General features: G+C 37.9%; 1 protein-coding gene across 1 annotated transcript in view; it reads left to right on the forward strand.

The window, feature by feature from the left end:
- LOC128021197 (protocadherin Fat 3-like) overlaps positions 1 to 22,168 on the forward strand; it is a 50,399-nt gene that overhangs the window by 4,125 nt on the left and 24,106 nt on the right. The window contains exons 2-12 of the mRNA XM_052608225.1: positions 4,887 to 5,204; positions 10,717 to 10,778; positions 13,083 to 13,397; positions 13,512 to 13,722; positions 14,276 to 14,347; positions 14,966 to 15,096; positions 15,508 to 15,783; positions 16,155 to 16,365; positions 16,593 to 20,687; positions 21,146 to 21,342; positions 21,769 to 21,922. Of these exons, the coding sequence (XP_052464185.1) occupies positions 4,887 to 5,204; positions 10,717 to 10,778; positions 13,083 to 13,397; positions 13,512 to 13,722; positions 14,276 to 14,347; positions 14,966 to 15,096; positions 15,508 to 15,783; positions 16,155 to 16,365; positions 16,593 to 20,687; positions 21,146 to 21,342; positions 21,769 to 21,922 (6,042 nt within the window). The remainder of the gene's footprint in view (positions 1 to 4,886; positions 5,205 to 10,716; positions 10,779 to 13,082; positions 13,398 to 13,511; positions 13,723 to 14,275; positions 14,348 to 14,965; positions 15,097 to 15,507; positions 15,784 to 16,154; positions 16,366 to 16,592; positions 20,688 to 21,145; positions 21,343 to 21,768; positions 21,923 to 22,168) is intronic.

Genomic DNA, 22,168 nt, shown 5'->3' on the forward strand with positions numbered 1-22,168 from the left:
TGATCTTGGTCCCCAGTTGAGATGTGTTGGGTTGAAGTTGTGTGTATGTAAAGTGATTTCTATATACAAAGTCTCATTGCTCAGATGCAAGAGTGAACTAAAAAAGCTGGTGGGATTTATGAAGGCCTTATCGGCAGAGAGCTCTGCTGCTTTGAGCAGTCATTGGTATTCCTGCCCACACTTTGGGAAATAAATCAGAGTGCACTCTCACTCAGACGCCTGTCGAGAAACAAGTTCAACTCTAATTTGCCTCTGAGATTTGGCTTCTTTTTCTCCAGAGTCAGGTTAAGTCCTTTATGTCAAAATCTCTGACACCTATGCAAAGGGCTGCTTGTGCTGAACCTCCCCAAAAACTGCACAAGACAGATGTTTTGCTTTTTGAAAGATGACATATTTTTGGAGCATATGGGAGTCGAGGATCGTTACCACAAGCCCGCTTCCTCTTACAAACCTCTTGAACTTTGATTGTAATTCAGGGGAGATATCAAGGGTTTTCCTATTGATTCCTTCACGGCATACAGAGGAAACTTCTCTCAGACCGTAACAAAGATGCCGATTTGGAGTAGAGTGTAAGAGACAGGGAAAAGATTTATGCTGAACAAGAAAAATGCTTTTTCAGCATGTTTAGGCACAATGCTTGTTAGCTCCTCCAAATCATGACGCCTGGCATAAAAAGAACTGCCCTTGATCTTGTTTGTAGACATGAAGGATGAGTTGATGGCTTAGTTCTGCTTGATTATGTTCTAAATTCAGCACAAACTATGAATATTAGACTTTTTTACGTCTTAAAATATTAACTACAATTTTTCTCAGGGAATTTGAAATTAAAATGGTGACACCGTATGTTATGAATATTATGAAATTGCATTATGAGTACCGTTTTACTTGCAACAAAACATCAGCAATTAAACTAAATAGCATGCATGTCAATGTGACTTGCATTTGATATGGTTATTTTTTGTAATTTGCAAGTTCTTAGAGGATAATTGAGTCCTCTTTGTAATATTGCTAACCACAAAACACATAATCATCCTTTTAAATCTGTTGCAGTTGAAGGACACGGCACTGATTTTTCTACTTTTTCTCTAGATCCATAAGCAGTCCTTGATGTTTATAATACACACCTGTTGGTTGACTTGAATAATGATAAATGCTAAAAGCAATGGCTTGTAAAGCTAATTAAGCAGATGGATTTAGTGCTGCTTTCAATGACACGATCAGTGGTTTGAGATTCACAATCAGCTGAAAGCCAATTGCAGTGTGTCAAATCATTTGCATTGCTCTAGTCCCTTTTGCGACAGCAAATTAGTTTCTTGTGTTCAAAAATGCTTTACAAAATCAGGCACTTACTGTAAATCTGTTTCTCTTTCATTTGAGCTGGAACAGGTCTCGTGTTTTGTAGAATTTCTTTGCCTCAGCATCAGAAACTGTGGGACTCATGTCTGGGTCTGTAGAGTCACTTTTTAATGCCATCTGTCATATATCTGACACAACTGATGTGGTTTCTCAGTGTATGAATGTATAGAAGTTGAGTGCTGTATTCTAAATGTGATCATTAATTGCTTGTGTGTCCTATAAATTTATAGCAGTTTGGCTTTAAAAAAATGATTAAAGTGTGTAATGTGATATGATGACATAAACTTTTTGTTTCTGCACTGAGGTTATATAGCTATATATATATATATATATATATATCTCATGTATGGTTTCAAAAAAAGTTCATACATCTTTACAAATTTCAAAGGTTGTTTACTCAGGGATATGTTATGTTTCCTATTTTCCCTGAGTTGCAAGATGTGAATGTAATAAGATTTCAGACCCCAGTTTACTCCTTTTGCAGTTAAATAAATCATGTTTAAAAGCAGAAGAAACGGCTCATTAGTGAGCTACTGTATTATATATCAAATTCACTTTAACTGGAACTATCTAGATTAATTGGTATGCTTTTCATTTGACCCTCATTTCTGGTTTGGGTCTGAAAGGCTTCAATTTTTAGCTCAAAATGCTTATCATTTAAGTGCCAGGTTCATACGTGTTGACTTTTGCTGATCTTATGACAATTGATAATAAATAAACCTTTCAGCTTGATAACCTTCTTCAAATGAACCAATCTTATTTAGTGCCTATCTGAAAGTCTTAATGCCTTAACGTTATTTATGTCCTGAATTAAAGTTTTAATTTCTTTCTGCTGGGTTTTTGATTAGTCAAAGGAAGACTGAAGAGTTAATAAGAAGTTTATTTTCATTGATAATATTTTTACATGTACATGTTTAAAATCTCTAATATTTCTCATATACTGTATATATATATATGCTCTTTATATTTGATATGAACTTGACTTTTACACAATTAGTTTTTACATTTTTAATATTTGATTTTTTATGAAACCTTTATTTTATTTTATTTTTTATAATACATTAGTGTTGATTTAATAACTTTTCTAAAATCAGTTTTCTTTTGTAATTTAGTGTAAATAAAGTAAAAGTGAGATTGAACACAAGAGCAGCTGGCAAATGACAGATCCGCAACACAATCACGTAAAACACAATAAAACTTGTTTATTGCGTTTTTAACTGGTTTGATAATAGATTGCTGCAGGGGTGACATTTTTGTAGGCCAAAACCCAGCAATGAGTAAACATTTTATCACTCCCAATTCCTGATTGGATTTTTGAATGGGTTTTTGGTTAAATGCCTGAAATAAGGTCTCTCACAAGCTCACGATATTTCCACATTCTATTCTATGACTTCAAATACATTAGTAATATCCCTTGTGGGTTTTTATGGCATGCACGGACATAGTTTGGGTCATAGGTCATAGTTTGGGCATATTTTATGCAAATTACTAGCTGTGGGCAAGTGCTGCCTCATTATAATCTAGATTCAACATTAGAATGCGGGTGAGAGTAAGTTTATCTGCGCATACATCTGTTCTGAATCCATCTGAAATTTTGCATGAGAACATACACAAAATTATTAGTGAATAAGGCCAAAGTACTTTTTAAAACAATCTTTGTCTGCCTCGTATATATGTTTTGTGGCATTGCTCTCTGTTTAACAGGTTGATTAAAAGCAAAATAAGGGAAACTGGTTTTGTCTTTCTTTGAAGGTGTGTATTGAGAATACAACAGATTTCCTCCAGGCAAAATGACCTGTCACACTGTGTTAGTTCACTGCGCAACCATTCAGTCAGCTTCAGATGTCCCTGTTTAGTTTTCACCCATATCCTTTGTGTGTTTGTCCCCTCGGGGGTCCTACTTCTCAGTGTTTTTAAGGTTTTAGTAAGAATCAGGGACCTGCATGCTGTGTGAGTTCTCCTCTTTTTCCCAGCTTATGCTGGCTGTGAGAGTCGGAATCCCCTCGGCTGAATCACTTCACGGCCGGGTGGTTTTGTTCTTTGCCATGGTTGACTGATCAACACATCGCATTGCCACAAAATGGGTCATTCTGTCAGTGACACCCCTTCCTATCAGTGATCGTATTTACATGTGCCCTTGATGCAGTGTCGAAGTACTCCTGATCACAGAATGACAGAGCCAGCACTTTGGTCAGGAATGATTAGATGTGCTGTGCTTTAGACCTGAAGGTCATACAGTCTCTGAGTTGAGCTCAGTTTTACCCCGCGGTGGGATTCCCAGCCCATCTAAAGTTAGTGGTATGTCTAAGATGTCAGTTCGGATTGGACACCACTAGTTAAAAATCTGTCTGCTTAGCAAACATATCCCCTGCAAAGTGTAACTGTATTACACCGAAAATGGAAACAGACTGTAAGACACAACGTTATAAAGAGTAAACCGGGGCTAGTTGTCACACTTTTCACTTCAGTAAATTTCTGTATCACTTATCTCATGTATTGCATTACCACAGTATTTTTTTCCTATGCATTGTATAACTAGGGCTCCAAATTGATTTAATTTTTTTTACAATTAATTACAGCTAAATTAGGCTTAGGAATCACAGTGAATTGCATATATCAGTATTTGGTAAAATGTTAATGTTTTTTTTTATTAAAAAAAATTAAGGATTTAATTAGCAAAATTAAGAGGCACTTATTAAAGACTTAATCATCTGGTAATTTGTCATATATATGAGAATTTATCACTTAATTAGCATATTAAATTTATAGCACTATAATAATGAATACATTAATGTAATTTACATTTTTGATCTACACAAAATAAGCAAATCTACAGGAAATACTGCATTCAGACAATATGTAGAAAGACTACAGTAAATTGTAGAAAACCTTTTGTGACAACTAGCCGCTTTGACCCCTATTACAATGATTTCTGTGTAGCTCACTCCCACACTGAATCACTTATTGCTGCTGATGATTTCATATGCATCTAATCATTTCACAATTGAGTTGTGGGCAATAGACTGTAGTAAGAGAATGAACCTTTAAAAAAAAAAAAAAAGCATTTTCTCTGAATTGCTTTGGGTTGGTCTCAGGTATCGTTGACAGTTGAGTAAATTTCCCCAGAGAAAATCTGAGGACAAATTACACTTTTAGGCAGACCACACCAGCTCTGGTTTTGAAACACTCTGCTGAACTGACTCTGGTTTCTGGAAGTGTGTCCAAAAACATTAATCTTTCAGCTTGACTGTAATCTCCTCAAAATGTTAGGCACATCACAGTTTGATCAAGTTTGACACGAAAGTTTGACTCATGGTTGGGTTGAACGTTTTTAATGTATAGTTGAATCACATACCAAGTTATAGATTGCTTGTAAAATAAGTTAATGTTCCCAGCTGACTCAGGCCAGAGTGCTGATTGATGTGTCATAAAAAAATGTCATAAGAGCTCACAGAGTTTGTGAAATACTTCTTGTTGAATTCATCAAACAGGTGGTCGATATTAAATATGTTTTTTCTCTGTTCTTACAGGAATGATTTACACCTCTGGAAGCCTGGACTGTGAGACTCAGGATTCCTACTGGCTAACGGTATTTGCAGTGGACCGTGGCGTGGTGCCTCTCTCTGCCTCTGTTGAGGTGTTTATCCAGGTGGAGGATGTGAATGATAATGCACCATTGACCTCTGAAGCCATCTACCACCCATACGTCATGGAGAACTCCCCCAGAGATGTGTCTGTGGTCCGGATCCAAGCCCAGGACCCGGACGTTACTGCCTCAGATAGCCGTCTCATGTATCGAATCTCTGCTGGGAATCCTCAGAACTTCTTTTCCATTGATTCCAACACAGGTAATAAAAACAGTTTGTTAGTTGTTGTTTTTATAGATTATAGATGCCTTAATTTTTTTTTACCACACTGATTAAAAAAACCTTTTTGGTTACACTTTAGAATAGGTAACACTTATAGTTGCTTATTAGCATGCATATTACTAGAATATTAGCCATGTATTAGTGCTAATTAAGAACATATTAATGCCTTATTCTACTTGACATTATTCTACATCCCTAATCTTACCCAATACCTAAGCCTACAACTTCCTTACTAACTATTAATAAGCAGCAAACTAAGAATTTATTGAGAGAAATGTCATAGTTAATAGTTAACAAATGTTACCTATTCTAAAGTGTTACCAACTTTTTTTATATATAAAAATTAGTGCTGTCAATCGATTAAATTTTTTTTACTAATTAATCGCACAATTTTTTAAAATTAATCGCGATTAATCGCGATTAATCGCAATTAAAAGACTGAAACTTTTTGGATATGTAAATGTAAAATGTAAATAATTAATGTAAACTCAAGACAAAGAAACTATTTAAATTCAAAATATGATTGTTTATTGGAATTTTTGTTTAACTTGTAACACAGATTTTCTCATGTAAACAACATACCTGCAATAAACCATCAATATCCTCCAAATTAACTGTTGGCTTGAAAGCCATATTTATTACAGAAATAAAAACACAGGCATGTAAGTACCATTTGAATTTCAAAACAATCAATGCCAATAAAAAAAACAAAAATGATTTCCATGTTGAATTCTAAGTGGACTGCAAAAAAATTCCAAAGTATAGTCATTGCCAGTGCTTTAAGTGGGCCGGTACGCACCAGTACTCAGTACCGCCACTTCCAAATATAGCTCTTGAGCGTACCGCCACCTCTCCGTGCGCCCAGAACGTGCTTGTAGCGTACCTGTACGCTCATTTGGACATCTGTTTTAATAGAGGTTTTAATCTTTTACCTGCATTGCCGATTTTCAGAGCGCCCTTCACAATGCAAGCTTCCTAATTCATCCCACCCAGAGCAGAAACTACATTACCCATTCACCCTTAATTTATACAAGTGAATAGCGCATGTGTCGCTTTTCCCACTGTTAAGTGTCAACAACTCAACATGTCCGGAGAAGGTGTGTGAAACTCGTTGTGAGTTATACTAAAGCAAAATCTTGAGTATTTATTGTCTGATAAACATTAAAAACTGTCTGCGGAGGTTGAGTCGTCCTGCAGCCCCCGCTGGCTGTTCATTGGCTGCAGCATCTTTTTTCTAAGTTCTAAAAAAATACCGTAGACGGCAAGGCACAAATTTAGATATTCATTTATCTAATTAATCTATAGCCTATGCACAAAGACAATATGATCTTTTTGTCCCCTTTTTGTTTTAAAGCTTGATGAAGAGAGAGAGCGCAAGTTGCTGCAGCTGTGAGGAGGACAGTGATGCACGCGCACAGGAGTGATTGACAGTTCGCGGCACTGTGTACAAAAAATACTCCGCTACACAATTATTTCGTTATTTTCGTTTAAGCTTATTAACGTTAGCGTTACAGAAAGGTTTGATTTACGCACTGTTACAGTCATTGTTTTTTTTTTTTTTAAACAATGACATTAGAGTTCATGATTTTAATGTTGCTGTTTCTTGTGGCAGACTAAATGAAGAGTAATGTTTCTTGTGGCAGACTGAAGAGTAATCCGGCAGAGTTTTATACTGAAACTTTCCGTCTAAAAGTCCTTCCTTGGTCTTAACCATATTTCTTTGCACGTTGAACACACATAGGCCACAACTGGAAATAAAAAAAACTGCAACCACGTTAATTGCGTTATTTTTTTTTAACGCGTTAAATATTTCAAATTAATCGAATGCGTTAACGCGCTAATTTTGACAGCACTAATAAAAATACATGAAAACAGTCCTGGAGCAATCTAGAAAAGTAATGGGTATAAAGAAACATGTCTCATGAGTTTCTATTTCAAATCTGAAGAAGATATCATGAAAATGAGATTCCTGCAAATATTTTTTTATATATGTCTAGTCAACCCCCCCCCCCATACAAAAAATATTTACCAACTGTATTGAAGGCTTCAACAAACTATTTAGTCATTAAACATACCACTGCATTTTTTTTTTTTTTTTCAATTATAAAACACTAGACAGTAACTTAGACATCGTATAAGTGATTTTTTTGGGCAATAGAGAAATACAATAAGAATAATTTGAGTAAGAAAAATAAGAAAAATAAAAAACTATTTAACTTTGTATGCCAATTACAGAACATCCTGAGATTGCTAGAAATGCAGCATTTATAATGAATTGCAATGAAAATACGTGCTGATGTGCTGATGGCCAGTTATAGAGATGGTAATAATATGAATGCGCCATAAAGTCAATAATCCACTCTCTATTCTTATAGATGCTGTTTACATTGATAATTGTGATTACACAGTAATAGCGAGCTGATTTGCATTCAAACAGATGGTAATCATGCAGATACAGGCACATTCAACATAAAATACACTCTCACATATATGAAAACTGTTGAAAAATAAAACAAATAAAGAAAAAAGTGATCGCTAAGTTCCGCCTCCATCAGATGACAGGTGCGTCAGAGCACGCGTCACGAGGGAGCGCCAGAATTCAAATATACTATCTTTCGCCTATCTTTCACTTTTTTTGTGGATCGTCTCATTTTGTTTGTGACAATGTACGCTACAAAACCATGCATTTTTTTTTACTACCAAGACGCAGTTTCTGAGTGTGAGTTATTCCATAACGGACACAAACAGTTCTTTCGCTGAAGACCTGAAACGTAAACAAAAGAATTATGATCCATATTACAACTTTATTGCTTCGTTGGACTAAACGTGCTCCATGAGATGTCATTCAGTGGACCCTTACCTTTCTAACTAAACCGGGATTTACAGCTGTGGATGCGTTTATGACTTGTTATTACGTCGTATGTACTGCGTTTTCATTCTTCATGTTTCGATGTGTACTGCTTACACAAATGCAGCAAATACAGTCTTTATAAGCTTTCCATTAAAAAACAGCGATCTGTCGTCAATGCTTGAGGCTTAGATCTTTATAATGATACACAGTATAGTTTTTCAAGATTAATTTTGTCCCATTTCATTTAATCTATTCGTAAACATTGAAACGTGTGAACACGGGGAGTTGAGGATGCCCGCAACTGGGTGCAGGTTAACAGGTTAACATACATGTAGTCATATATTGTATATGAGATTATACTGCACAAACTTGTCAATTACATTAATATACAAATAAAAATTAGTTATATATATATATATATATATATATATATATATATATATATATATATATATATATATATATATATATATATATATATGAGATTATACCGCATGAATTTGTATCATTAACATTTAGACATTTACATCTTTAATATAAAAAGGCAAATTTAGTAATATATACATGTGATTATACTACATTTTTTAATTTACATTTTTATATAACATATATAATAAATAATAATTTTATTTCCCTCTGAATTTGTGGGCAAATAATCTTTGATCATTTTTTCCTTTGAAATTTCAGTGCACTCTCCTCCAGTCCAACTTCTCCATCATGTTCACGAATGCTTTCACAAGTACTACTAAACAAACTGAGCAGCTCAGACTGTAATCAGTGTCAGGACATTCTAGTGTGAAGTGTTAACACACATGCAGAGTTCTGATCTCATGGCATGCTGGGTGCATGCTGCACTGCTGATTACACTGAGGTGCTGCTTTCCTTGTCATTGGAGAAGTGAGTCATGGGAGCTTATGTATGCAGCTGTAGTCAGTGAATTCATTAAACAAGGTTTGGTTGCCAGCAGGAAAGCTTTTTATTCTACTATCAGCAAATCCCTCCAAGTTAGCATGCAGCATCACATATTTACACTGGAATACAGAGGTTTAAGCTCAATAAATCTGACTCAATATATATAATGAGATGTAAGCGAGTGTGTGCATGCATTGATATGTAGTGAGCCGAGAGGTAATACTGTATTTCACTCATGTGGAAGCCTTTGAACTGGTATGAGTGTTCAAGGATGAAATATATGAAAAGCAAAATGCAGAAGGAAATGAAAGTATGGGTCGAATCAACTCAAAAGTATCAATCCTTGAACATTTTATAATTTGACCCTGGACTGCAGTCATAGATTCTTCTTTAGCTTCAGCCACTGCTGGGAAAAAGCTGATATTAATTGCTCCCCACTTATCTAGCTCTCTTTTTGTGATTTTCTGTTGAACTCAGCCTAAAGTGTTAAGATAAATTGCATTGTGAGCTCTTTTATAAAAACAAATGTGCTGTGACTAAGCCGGCAACCAATTACTGCACCCTGAAAATCGAGAGTGTGTGTTTGATGATTAGTTTAGAGTAGTTGCCTCTAACAGAGCCATATCTCAGAGTCATACAAATTCTATTCCTTAAAAATGACCTCCCAACAATCTCTTTATACTGTATTTAAATGTGTGGCTTATGAGGGAAAATCCTTTTTCTACACTTTCCTCTTTGTGCTTCAGTCCCTCATCAGCTCTGTGAGTTCATAGCTCCTCTAATTTCTCTAATTGTGTCTCTCTGGATGACACACATCAGGGAATACTGTGGATTCCAGTGCAATGCAACCTGTGCCATCAGGAGTTCTTTTGTTGCCATGGTTATATTTCACAGAGAATCAGTGGCTCAGAAAGCACATACAATAGATTTATGTTAGGTAGATAATGGGAACTTGTGCTAAAATGGTTGCAGTTGTTCTTCAAAATTACGAAATTTGGAATACATTTGTACATGGTGTATAAAAAACAGATTTTTAGAAAATTACTTTTTATATCATTTTATTACTTTGTTCTGTGGAACACAAGGAGAAATTACTGATTTACACTATAGTCCAAAACTATTCTTGTTTTAACTTTTCTTTTCATGATCAATGGAAGAGGGAAAGCCATATGGGCTTTGAACGAGATGAGGATGGGTAAATATTTTTGTCTATATTTCTTTTAGAGATTTTTAAGCCCTCTTCTCTACAGCTTGTCAATATGTCCTCAGCAGGAATTGTCGTCAAACCCATAGATCTACTTAAAATTACTTACCTTCAGATTACAGGATCCAGATGTCTTGTGCCTTAAGGAAACATTCGTATTCAGAAATGTCTTCCTGTTCACTATCTCTGCTGTTCTGTCTGCACTGAAGTGTTTTTAAAACCACCTTGGGTTTTAAAAACAACCCTATGCATTCTCCACATGCCATCTGTGGGTTTACGCCAAAGGCCATTGTGTCGTGAGCTGATCTTTTTTTCTGCAGTAAAGAAAAGGTGTTGTGTAAATTTATGCATCCTTTCTGACATGTTATTAATCATTGTCGAGTGGAGCGGCTTTCCATGCTGATTGTTGCAGATCTTTCATTGCATAGTTGTCATGGAATTTTGTAGCTTATTAAATTGTGTATATATATATATATATATATATATATATATATATATATATATATATATATTATGTTTTTCAGGACTCATCACCACCACGTCAAGGAAACTGGACAGAGAGCAACAAGCAGAGCACTTCCTAGAGGTACTAAATGCTTCTTTACCTGTCAGATAGTACCTTAAAAGTAGTAATTCAAGCAAGAAAATTAATGATGCTTTCCATTTGAAGTTAAGTTTGGGTTCTTCCATCTTGATATCACCATTTTATTTTAACATTTAATTTATTTGTGTAATGACAAAGCTGATTAGCATTCAGTGTTACAGGATCCTTCAGAAATTATTCTAAAAAGCTGATTTGGTGCTTAAGAAACATTTCTTATTATTATCAATGCTTAAGACTTGTGCTGATTAGTATACTGTATTTGCATTTTGCTTTGAAGCTTCGAAAAAGCGTAAAAAAAAACTTGAAGACTTGAAGCTTGACAGCCATTAACTTTCAGTGTATGGTAAAGAGGAGCATTTCCATTCTTTAAAATTCCTCCTTTTTATTAAACTGAAGAAATAAATAAGAACATGCAGGTTTGGAATGACATGAATGCAAGTAAGTTGTAATAGTTTTTAATTTTGGGTGAGCAAATGCATTGATTCATAGATTCTTAAGGGAAGTTTTATTAGTTCATAAAATTAAGTCATGTAAGTAGTAATGAAACTATGAAGTAACTACAGAACAGGCTAAAATGATTACCCATCAGCAAGAATTTTATTGATTGTCAGACAGGATACACACTGACTTATTTATTGATCTGTTTGAGTTTGATTCCTAACCCTAAGGTTGTGGGTTTGAGTCTCGGGCCAGCAATACCACGACTGAGGTGCCCTTGAGCAAGGTACCGAACCCCCAACTGCTCCCCGGGCACCGCAGCTCCACTGCTCCGGGTGTGTGTTCATTGTGTGTGTGTGTGTGTGTTCACTGATCTGTGTGTGCACTTTGAAAGGGTTAAATGTAGAGCACGAGTATGGGTCACCATACTAGGCTGAATGTCATTTTGTCCCTTGTCACTATTGAATTGGAAATAAGGAGAATCATTGTAATATTGAGTGAGGAATGGATCTACACATGCAGGATGTACAGTAAAGGCAACGGTGTTTCCCTCTGCTTTTTTATTCCTAATGTCTTATAATAAGGTGCAGTACAGCAAATGACTTGTCTATATTTGCGTTATAAGTGATAGAGAAGATAAAGTCAGCGCATACTGACCAAGGACACTTTTTTTATCACCAAAATTTTCACACAGTCTGGTTATCAGCTCATAAATTACTGATCAGACAATAAGGGCAGTACATCTGATCAATGGGATGGGTGTGGCTTCCTGTGATCCCTGCTCTACATGGCCTGAGTGGAATGAGGGCCATTGATTTTTGTGTTCACTAAATGATGATTCACTCGGCAGCAAGTTTCAAAGTTCATATCCTACATCTAGCGCCTGAAGGCACCTGCTTTGACAGCGGCCCAGGCATCAGTGTCTCCGGCGAGTGCCGCTGTAGTGGATGGTGACCATTAAAGATTTAGTTTTTAGAGGCTTTCATGATCTGCTGCTTGCGAGTTTTGCAGTGGTGTAAAATGCCCCTGGCCCCTATTTTGTGGCCACTGTCTGATCAAGTTCTGAGAATATCCAGCTCCAAAGAATACGTCTGTGTTGATGTATTTTTCTATTCATTTATTTTAAAATAGAGGTTGAGTAGGGACAGTGTTATTTATAGACATTATAGTATTATTTATCTGGATAACTTTGAGAGAGAGATATGTGATGTTGCTGTGAAGGCAGCATTTATTTGATCTCAAAAATTTTGTAAAACTAGTAAATAATATTAGAAAAAATTATAATAACAATTTCTATTTTAATGTATTTTAAACTGTAATACATTTGTGACGGCAAAGCTGAATATTAAGCATGATAACTCAGTGTCACATGATCTTTCAGAAATCATTCTAATATTCTGATTTACTGCTCCAGAAAAATTTCTTCTAATTAAATATTTTAAAAACAGCTGTGCTGCTTCATATTTTTGTGGTGAACCATAATGTGTTTGAATAAAAATAATAAAAAACACCATATAACACTTTTGTAACATTATAAATGTTTTTATTCATTAGATGAATTTAATTCATCATTATATTAATTTATTTCAAATACCCCCCCCCCCCCCCCCCTTGTGAAGGGTAATCTATATAATCATTCAAGAAATTAGTAAAAAGATATGTGCGTGGGTGTAGAAATGAACATATGAAGAGAGAAGGAAACGTACGTGCAGAGTAAAAACTCTATTTGCAGCTTCCTTGGCCTGTTAAAATTGAATATATAGGCACTGAAATGAAAATGCACTGCCTGCTTTATCTTCAAAAGCTGTGCATTTTTCACCATCATTTTGTTTATATGTGTTTATCTAGGTTACAGTTATGGATGGAGGTGGGATCTTCAGGCAGTCCACTGTCTGGGTGATAGTGCATGTTCAGGATGAGAATGACAATACGCCTGAATTCAAAGAGTCCGTTTACCGCATCAGACTTCCGGAGCGGGACCGTAACAAACGCGGTGATCCTGTCTACAGAGTCTTTGCTTATGATCGAGACGAAGGGTCTAATGCAGATCTCACGTACAGCATCGAGGATGGAAATGATGACGGCAAATTCGTAATCGATGCTAAGACAGCCATGGTGTCTTCCAGGAAGATGGTCACAGCTGGTGGCTATGATATACTCACTGTAAAGTATCAAACAGATGGCCACTTCAGTCAATGGATATTAATGAAAGGCTTTTCCCACATGCAGCTTAAACAGTATAAAATTTTCAGCCTTTTTTATTTCATATTTTTTCAGATAAAAGCCATTGACAATGGGACCCCTCAGAAGTGGTCGACAGCCCGTTTGCATATCGAATGGATTCGGAAGCCTGTGCCCTCGCCACTAGCCTTGCGATTTACCACAGCCATTTACAACTTCACAGTGGTGGAAAGTGCCAAAGTGTATGCGTCGGTTGGAGTGGTCTCGGTTTGGCAGACTGAAACTCCTTTATGGTTCGACATCATTGGTGAGCATCAATAATGCAGCAGTACCAGTTATAAATTAAGTCAGGTTGCACACTTTAATGTCCCTGATATTACTGATGTTACTGTCTGCTTTGGATGAATCGCTTGTGTTGTAGCATTCCTCGGCTGCTTTGGATAAAACCGTGCAGATAAATGAGTAAATGTAAATGTAATTTAAAGGAGTGGAAATCTGTGGTAAACTATTCTGACAATGAATTACTCCATTTACTTATTGCTTACAGCTCTTATACATATTTATCATTTGCACCTATACTGTTTACTCTTAGTTGAAGATGCATGGATGGTTAAGATAGTCAACTAAAATGAATTTAAAGATTTTGATTAAACCCGCTGAGTATTTGGGATTTTGCTGAGCTTTGCAGATGTAGTCCCACACGGTGGAATGGCTTGTGTAAATTTAGAAAATTCCTGTACGAGTAAGCATTTAAGAATAGTTGTTTGTGAATTTGTTTAGCTTTATTTTTATGAGCTTTTGACAATGTCAGTTTTCTGTTTTCTTTTTCTGTCCATTCATCTGGATCTGTCTCTGAGAAGGTGGAAGAATGTCCCGGGAGATGTTTTATATCCCACAGAGCTCCTGTGGTGGAAACTGTTCCTCTGATAGTGGTAGGCTAACTGTCAGTATTTTGTAGTTATTTTCCTAAGCGTGAAGGGTTGGCTTGTTTATCTGATACTTTTAGATACTCGCTTTAAAAACTCCATTTGCTGCTGGGCAAACGTGAAGCGCTCAATCCTGTAAACACTTTGAGTGCTGATATACCATCCACACATTGGGTCTTCTGCTCTCACTTAAGTGGAGTGGAAATTGAGTGGAATTGGAGCAGATGCATGCAATGCATACTAAAGATGCTCTGAAAGTTTGCCCTTATCCGTCAGAATGGACCTGAATTAATGATTTGAGAATCTGCAGTGGAGACGCCTGAACTTGACACAGATGTTTGTGGGAGTTGAAGATAAGAGACCGGAGGCTGATGGAAAAGATCCCAACATAAAGCCATTAATGTTTTGAAAGCTGTGAAACTTTGAATCACTGTGAAACATAAAAAAAAAAATATTACTCAAAGAACTGCATTACAGTTCGATGGGTAGAGTGTTTACCTTGATCTTCTTTACCTTGAGATTTTCTGCTATACCTTTACTTCTTCATTGGATAAATAAGTGCATGCAAAGCATTTTCTGTCACTTTTATTTTTTCATGCTGACTGTGATTTCTTGGTGTAATAGGTAACTATGATGGTATTATTCAGAGAGGGATGGGGACCATAGTGATAGCCAGACCTCTAGATGCAGAGACACAGTCACTATACAACATGACGGTACAGGTGACAGATGGGACAGACACCGCTACTACACAGGTATATATTTAGTTATACAAGCCTCTTGGAAACTTTTCCTAACAGATGTCTGCTTACTTTGCTAGAAACAAGCATAAAGAGTAATACAGGCTGGTGTGGCTGAAATATCTAAGAGAGAAATGTCTGTAAGGCTTTTAGCAGTGTGCTAGCTTTTATCAAATTTTATCAATACAAGTTTGCTGTGTGGAAGAGATATCTATATAATCTTCTCTAAAATGTCTTCAGATATTCCAGTGTCTCAGAAACACACATTATATTGTCACTCTAGCATGTGCTTTTTCTAATTCTCATTTAAGCTGTTTTGACATTAGTACCTATTGCAGCAGTGTAGATTATTCATGCATCTATTTTAAATGAGATCATTATCTCTGTGAAAAGTTACAAATGTCTCTCTGTCTGCTCTATCTACAGATTTACATTAAGGTTTTGGACAGCAATGACAACAGTCCTGTTTTCTCTGAGCGTACATATGAAGTCTCTGTGTCTGAGGATACACCAGCCGACACTGAGGTCTTGCGTGTCCGGGCCAGGGACAAGGACGAACGGGCAAAGTTGAGCTACTCTATCCACGGCAGCGTTGATCCGGCAAGCATGCGGATGTTTAGGATCAATCCTGGTACTGGTGTCTTGTACACAGCAGATCGACTGGACTATGAGACCCGCACTCAGCACATCCTTACTATTATGGTGAGATACAGCATTTGTATTATTAAATATGTATTTTGATTAGCGATTTCAAAGCTGAAACCTACCATTTCACGTGTCAGACAGTGGGGTCCAATGGTCCGAGGTCACTAATAAAATTGCTTGTCTATTTGCACTTTTCGAATTTTCGAATAAAAATGTCAAAGTATTATTATAAATATATATTTTTTTACATTTATACTTTTTTTAAGTATATTATCAACATCATAAATAACAAAAATAAATAAATATGAAAATGTTCATGAAAAATGAACAAAATGAAAAGCTTTTTAGTTTTTTAATCAGTGTGGACTGTATCTGCTCTTTACAGTATATATTATTTTAGATAATCTGGCTCTCGTCCTCTTTTTTAGGTAAAAGATCAAGAATTTCCATATTACAGAGATCTGGCACGGATTATTGTAACCTTGGTGGATGCCAATGACCAGCCTCCCTTTTTTAGTCACACTATTTATGACAGTAAAGTGTTTGAGTCGTCCCCTCCAGGAACATCAGCTTTGCAGGTGCTCGCACTAGACAGAGACTCAGGGAGAAATGGGGAGATAGTTTACTCAATTGATGCAGGTAAACACTGTGTTCTCAGCTCTTGAATTTATTATGCTCCCTGATAACATTTCCATTGTTCAGCTGTTTTGAGTAAAACTGATTGCCTGTTCAACAGCGTGTGATGCATAAGCTCATTCCTTTAACCTGTCATAAATCTTAAGATTTATCTTCAATGTATCCTTCACCCAACATACCCTTTTTCATCATGAACTGACATGCATCTGTCATTTTTTCCCCTTTCACAGGCAACGCTGGTGGCATATTTGAAATAGATCCACTATCTGGCATAATTTCAGTAGCCAGAGAGCTAGACCTTACAACTGTGGGCTTTTATACCCTCACCGTGAGAGCCACAGATGGAGGTACTCCAGCATTGAGTAGCACCTCTACTGCTAGGATCGCCATCTCATTGTCTGATTTCTCAAGTCCAAAGTTTACCCAACAAGACTACCAGGCTGAGATCACAGAGAATGTGGCTATTGGGACTTTTGTCATATTGGTCTGTGCAATTAGCCGAACCACACTGATTTATGACATTATACAGGGAAATGATGAAAAGAGGTTTAAAATAAACCGTTACACAGGTGTCATCACAACTCAAAGGAACTTTGACTTTGAGGTAACCTCCTCATACATGCTGGTCATCCAGGCCCTAAACATGGCTAAGATTGCCTCCAGTGTCACTGTCTGTATCCAAGTAGTTGATGAAAATGATAATCCTCCAGTTTTTCAGGAGCTCTCATATACAGGAACTATCAGTGAGGCAGCCCCCATCAATAGTGTGGTGATAAGTGAGGATGGAAAGCCCCTGGTAATTGAAGCTACTGATGCTGACAAGAATCACAATGCCCTCCTGGTCTTCCAGATTGTGGAGGACACAGCAAAACTGTTCTTTACTGTGGACTCGGGGACAGGCTCCATCAGAACTATAGCTAAATTGGACTATGAAACATTCAGTGCTTTTTATTTTTCTGTTAATGTGAGGGACAGTGGCAGGCCTCAACTAACAGCAGAGAAGCCAGCCAAGGTCCAAATCAGGGTTGTGAACATCAATGACTCTCCACCTCAGTTCTCACAGGAAGCTTACGACACTGTTTTGCTTCTTCCAACATATGTTGGGGTTGAATTTCTGAGAGTAGAGGCCACTGATCTAGATATGACCACTGACCTGATGTATTCCTTGACTGATAGCAACCTAGAGCACTTCGAAATGGATTCATCATCAGGCATACTCAAAGTCAAAAACAATAAACTCTCCAAAGACCGTTATCGTTTCAATGTCAAAGTGTCAGATGGGCGGTACATTTGCACAGCTCTTGTGACTGTGTTAGTCAGGGAGGCTATTGACAGTGGCCTCCTATTTAGTCAAACCATATACTCCTCATCTGTACCAGAGAACAGTGTGAACATTACTACTGTGAGCATTGTAAATGCTGTAGGGAACCGCTTAAATGAACCACTTAAGTACACACTTTTGAATGCAGGGACACATTTTACAATTCGTCCTACATCAGGAGTCATTCAAACCACAGGAGTTTCTTTCGATCGAGAACAACAGGAACTGTATGAGCTGGTGGTAGAGGCGAGTAGAGAATATGACCAGTTGCGAGTTGCTAGAGTAACCGTAAGAGTAGAAGTCGAGGATGTTAACGACAATGCCCCTGAGTTTCTTGGCCTTCCATATTATGCTGCAGTGCAGGTTGATGCAGAACCTGGCTCATCCATCTTTCAAGTGTCTGCGACGGATTTGGACAAAGGGATAAATGGAGCTGTATATTACGAGCTTAAGGAGGATCATCCACATTTTGAGGTGAACAAGTTTACTGGGGAGCTTACTCTTAAAAATGCCTTGGATGCAGACTTGTCCAATGTTGAATATTCACTGGTCATCCTTGCACGTGATGCAGGCTACCCTTCCCTCTTCACTGTTGTAGAGCTTCCAGTTACTCTTGTGAACAAGGTCATGCCTGTGTTCGACAAGTCTTTTTATGGGATAACAGTTAGAGAGGATATTGCAGTGTCTACTCCCATATTATGCCTTAATGCCACCAGTCCAGCGGGCCAGAACATTATATACACTATTGTGGAAGGGGATCCCGCCTTTCAATTTGACATTGGGTTTGACAGTGGTGTAATTAGTGTCATATATCCTTTAGACTATGAAATCACACCCTACTACAGGTTAAGGATCAGGTCTACAGACACTCTAACTGGAGCCAGATCTGAAGTAGATGTGGACATATTTGTGGTGGATGTAAATGACAATGGCCCTGCATTTCGTAATGTATCATACACCACCACTTTGCCAGAAAATTCAATGATCGGGTCTAGTGTGATACAGCTCTGGGCGACTGACAAGGATTCTGAAAAAAACAGTGTAATTAGCTATCAAATCCTCTCTGATGGATTTAACAGCACAGACTACTTTCAAATTGACAGCACTAGTGGACTTGTGTTAACAGCCCGTCTACTGGACTGTGAACTCACACCGAGCTTCAGCTTTATCGTTAGGGCAACAGACAATGGTTCCCCATCCCAAAGCAGTGAGGTTACGGTCACCGTCTTGGTGAGTGATGTGAATGACAACCCACCATCCTTCAGCCAGCCACTTTATGAAGCTTTTGTGAGCGAACTGGCTCCCAGAGGGCACATTGTGACATGTGTCCAGGCTTCTGATGCAGACAGCTCAGATGCCGAGAGTCTGAGGTACAGCATACTCTCAGGAGATGAGAAAATGAACTTCATTATAGACTCTCAGACAGGTGTAATTTCCTGGTCCGGACAGCGCAGACAGGGGATACTGCCAGCATACAACATCAATGTGTCTGTATCAGATGGGGTCTTCACGAACACTGCACAGGTGAACATTCGAGTCTTGGGGGCCAACCTTTATAGTCCTGTCTTCAGTCAAAGGTTCTACTTGGCTGAAGTCCGCGAGAATGCACCTGCAGGGACCAGAGTCATTCAGGTGCGTGCCACAGACAACGACTCTGGGATTTTTGGTCAGATCATGTATTCCTTTATCAGTGATCTTGGAAAGACTCAGTTCTACATTGGAGCCGATGGCCTGATAACTACAGCTCAGGAACTTGACAGAGAGGACCCAGTAAACAGAGACATTGTGCTAACTGTAATGGCACTCGATGGTGGGGGAAGAGCATCCTTCTGCATTGTTAGGGTAATACTTGCTGATGAAAATGATAATGCTCCACGTTTCAGGGCTAAAGAGTATAGAGTTAGCATGAAGGCTAACTTGCCAATGGGATCACTGGTGACTCAGATCCAGGCTCAGGACCCAGATTTCGGTGATAATGGCAGAGTTAGCTACTCGTTGTACAGTGAGACAAGGCTTCCTCTAGTGGATGTGCTGGAAATTGAGCCTGATAGTGGCTGGATGGTCACAAAGGGAAGCATGGCACATCTTAGAGGAACAGTCCTCTCCTTTTTTGTCAAAGCTTCTGATGGAGGCATTCCAGCTAAACATTCCCTTGTGTCTGCATTTATTCATGTCTTGCCACCTGATGTGAACGTTCCCTCCTTTACCCAACCTCAGTACTCTTACACGGTCCCAGAGGACACACCTGTTGGGACAGTCTTGGGATCAGTGTACTTAGGTCCTGGTCAGACTGCTATCTTTTCTGTGGTAAATGGAGAGACTGGGGAGAGTAACCAGCATGGGACATTTTTGGTTGAGAGAGAAAGTGGACTTCTAAGGCTTGTCAACCCCCTTGATTATGAACTCATCAACATTTACCGTTTCAAAGTTGCAGCCACCATGAGACAGGCAATGGTTGAGTCCATGTCTGTAGTTGATGTAGAAGTCAAGGTGCTGGATGTGAATGACAACAAACCGTTATTCGAAACAAGCTCTTATGTGGCCATGGTTATGGAGGGCATGCCTAGGGGTACACGGGTTATCCAGGTACGAGCGCTTGACCCCGATTGGGGCTCTAACGGACAGGTTTACTACAACCTTGGCCCAACCCTAAATCAGGACCAGGACAAAGCTAGTGAATCTAAATCTGCCGCTGGTGCTATGTTTGTTATTGACAGCAAGACTGGTTGGATCACCACTCTCGGTGACCTGGATCATGAGATGTGTCCATCTTACACCTTCAGCGTGGTTGCATCTGATCTAGGTGAGGGTGTCTCACTTTCCTCCACAGCCATAGTGACTGTTGCAATCACAGATGTTAATGACAACCCCCCTACCCTCGAGAGGGAGTACTACAGAGGTGCTGTGAGAGAGAGTGTTCCTCTGGGAGAGGTGGTTTCCGTGCTGAGCACTCGTGATGGGGACAGCTCTGATCAGAATCGTCTTGTCGGCTTCCATATCACAGGTGCGTATTAAAGTAGGCCATCTTTCAGTGGCACACAGAGGCTCTCCTGGAATGATAATCACATTGAAAGGGTTTAATTTAATGAACTAAGTGTGCAAAAGATATGAGTAAACAGCCATCTGCTGTGTGTCACATTACTTTGTTTAAAGCCCATCTGGGGATGTGAACAGATTGTTATAATTAAGATCAGTTAATGTTTCCAATAACTTGGGATACTGTATATACCCTATCCAAAAGTGTCCCTAAGTGTTTAATAATTTGATGTGTTCAGTTTATGAAATACAGTATATGCAGTTTGATTTATTCAACATAAGGAACAATAATACCTTACAGTATATACAGTAAACACTGTAATGTGTTTATGGAAATTATGGTTTGGTCTCTGTCCAGGCCATCACAGAGTTTTTTAATCTACCCTGCTCATTTATTTCAATTCTATTGCCATCTTTTTGACTCAGGAGGAAACCCCAAGGGTGTATTTGCGCTGTCTCCCATTCAGGGGGAGTGGAAGGTCTTCGTGAAGCGGCCTTTGGACAGAGAGGAGCAGGATCGATACCTGCTCAATATCACAGCCAGCGATGGCCTGTTTATAACCCGCATAGGCGTGGAGGTCACTGTCATGGATGCCAATGACAACAGCCCCATCTGCAATCAGGTTAGGCTGTCATTTGTCATATCACACAGCCCAAGTTAACTACCATGCTTAAAGGGGTCATATGATGATTTTTTTAAAGATCATAATTTCTGTATTTGGAGTAACATTATATGTTGACACGCTTTATTTTTCAAATACTGTAAATTATGGTATTTTCTACAAAGTCCCTCCTTCTGACAAGCTTAGTCTGCTCTGAGCATGGCAGAGTTTTAACTTTGATAAAGAATATCTCTTTGGATCTGAGATTTTAGTCTTTGCAACTTTACAGATCTTCTTCATGCACCAAGATCTCCAAAGTGAAAGGAAAATTTGAGATTGCATCATATAACCCTAACATCAGCTTGCCTACTGATGTTAATGAAGTTTTGGTATGCAAAAGCATTAAGAATTCACAATTTGAATACATCTTCATCATTATTTTTTTAGGCTCAATATGAGGGCTCATTTCCAGAAGACGTGCCTGTTAATACTGCTATTCTGACAGTTGGAGCAACAGACTTGGACAGTGGTGTCAATGCAGAAATTCAGTATTCTCTGTTTGGCTTTGGCAATGAAGATTTTTACATGGACGCAAAAACTGGTATTTTTGACATATGGTTTTATACTTTGGAGACTTTAAAATTTTCAGTTTTTTAAGGCTTGAACGAATACACCACATAAAATTTATTAGTTTACAGTTTTACCTATATATATGTATATGTGTGTATATATAATTATTTATTTACTTTCAGACTATGATTCATTTATGTCTGAGCATATCAAACATGTTTGATATTTTGAGCTGAGTTTAGAAATTTTAAGTATAAGTTTGTTGTTAGCAGGGACT

Source organism: Carassius gibelio, chromosome A10, assembly GCF_023724105.1.
Source record: "Carassius gibelio isolate Cgi1373 ecotype wild population from Czech Republic chromosome A10, carGib1.2-hapl.c, whole genome shotgun sequence".
Lineage (NCBI taxonomy): Eukaryota > Metazoa > Chordata > Actinopteri > Cypriniformes > Cyprinidae > Carassius > Carassius gibelio.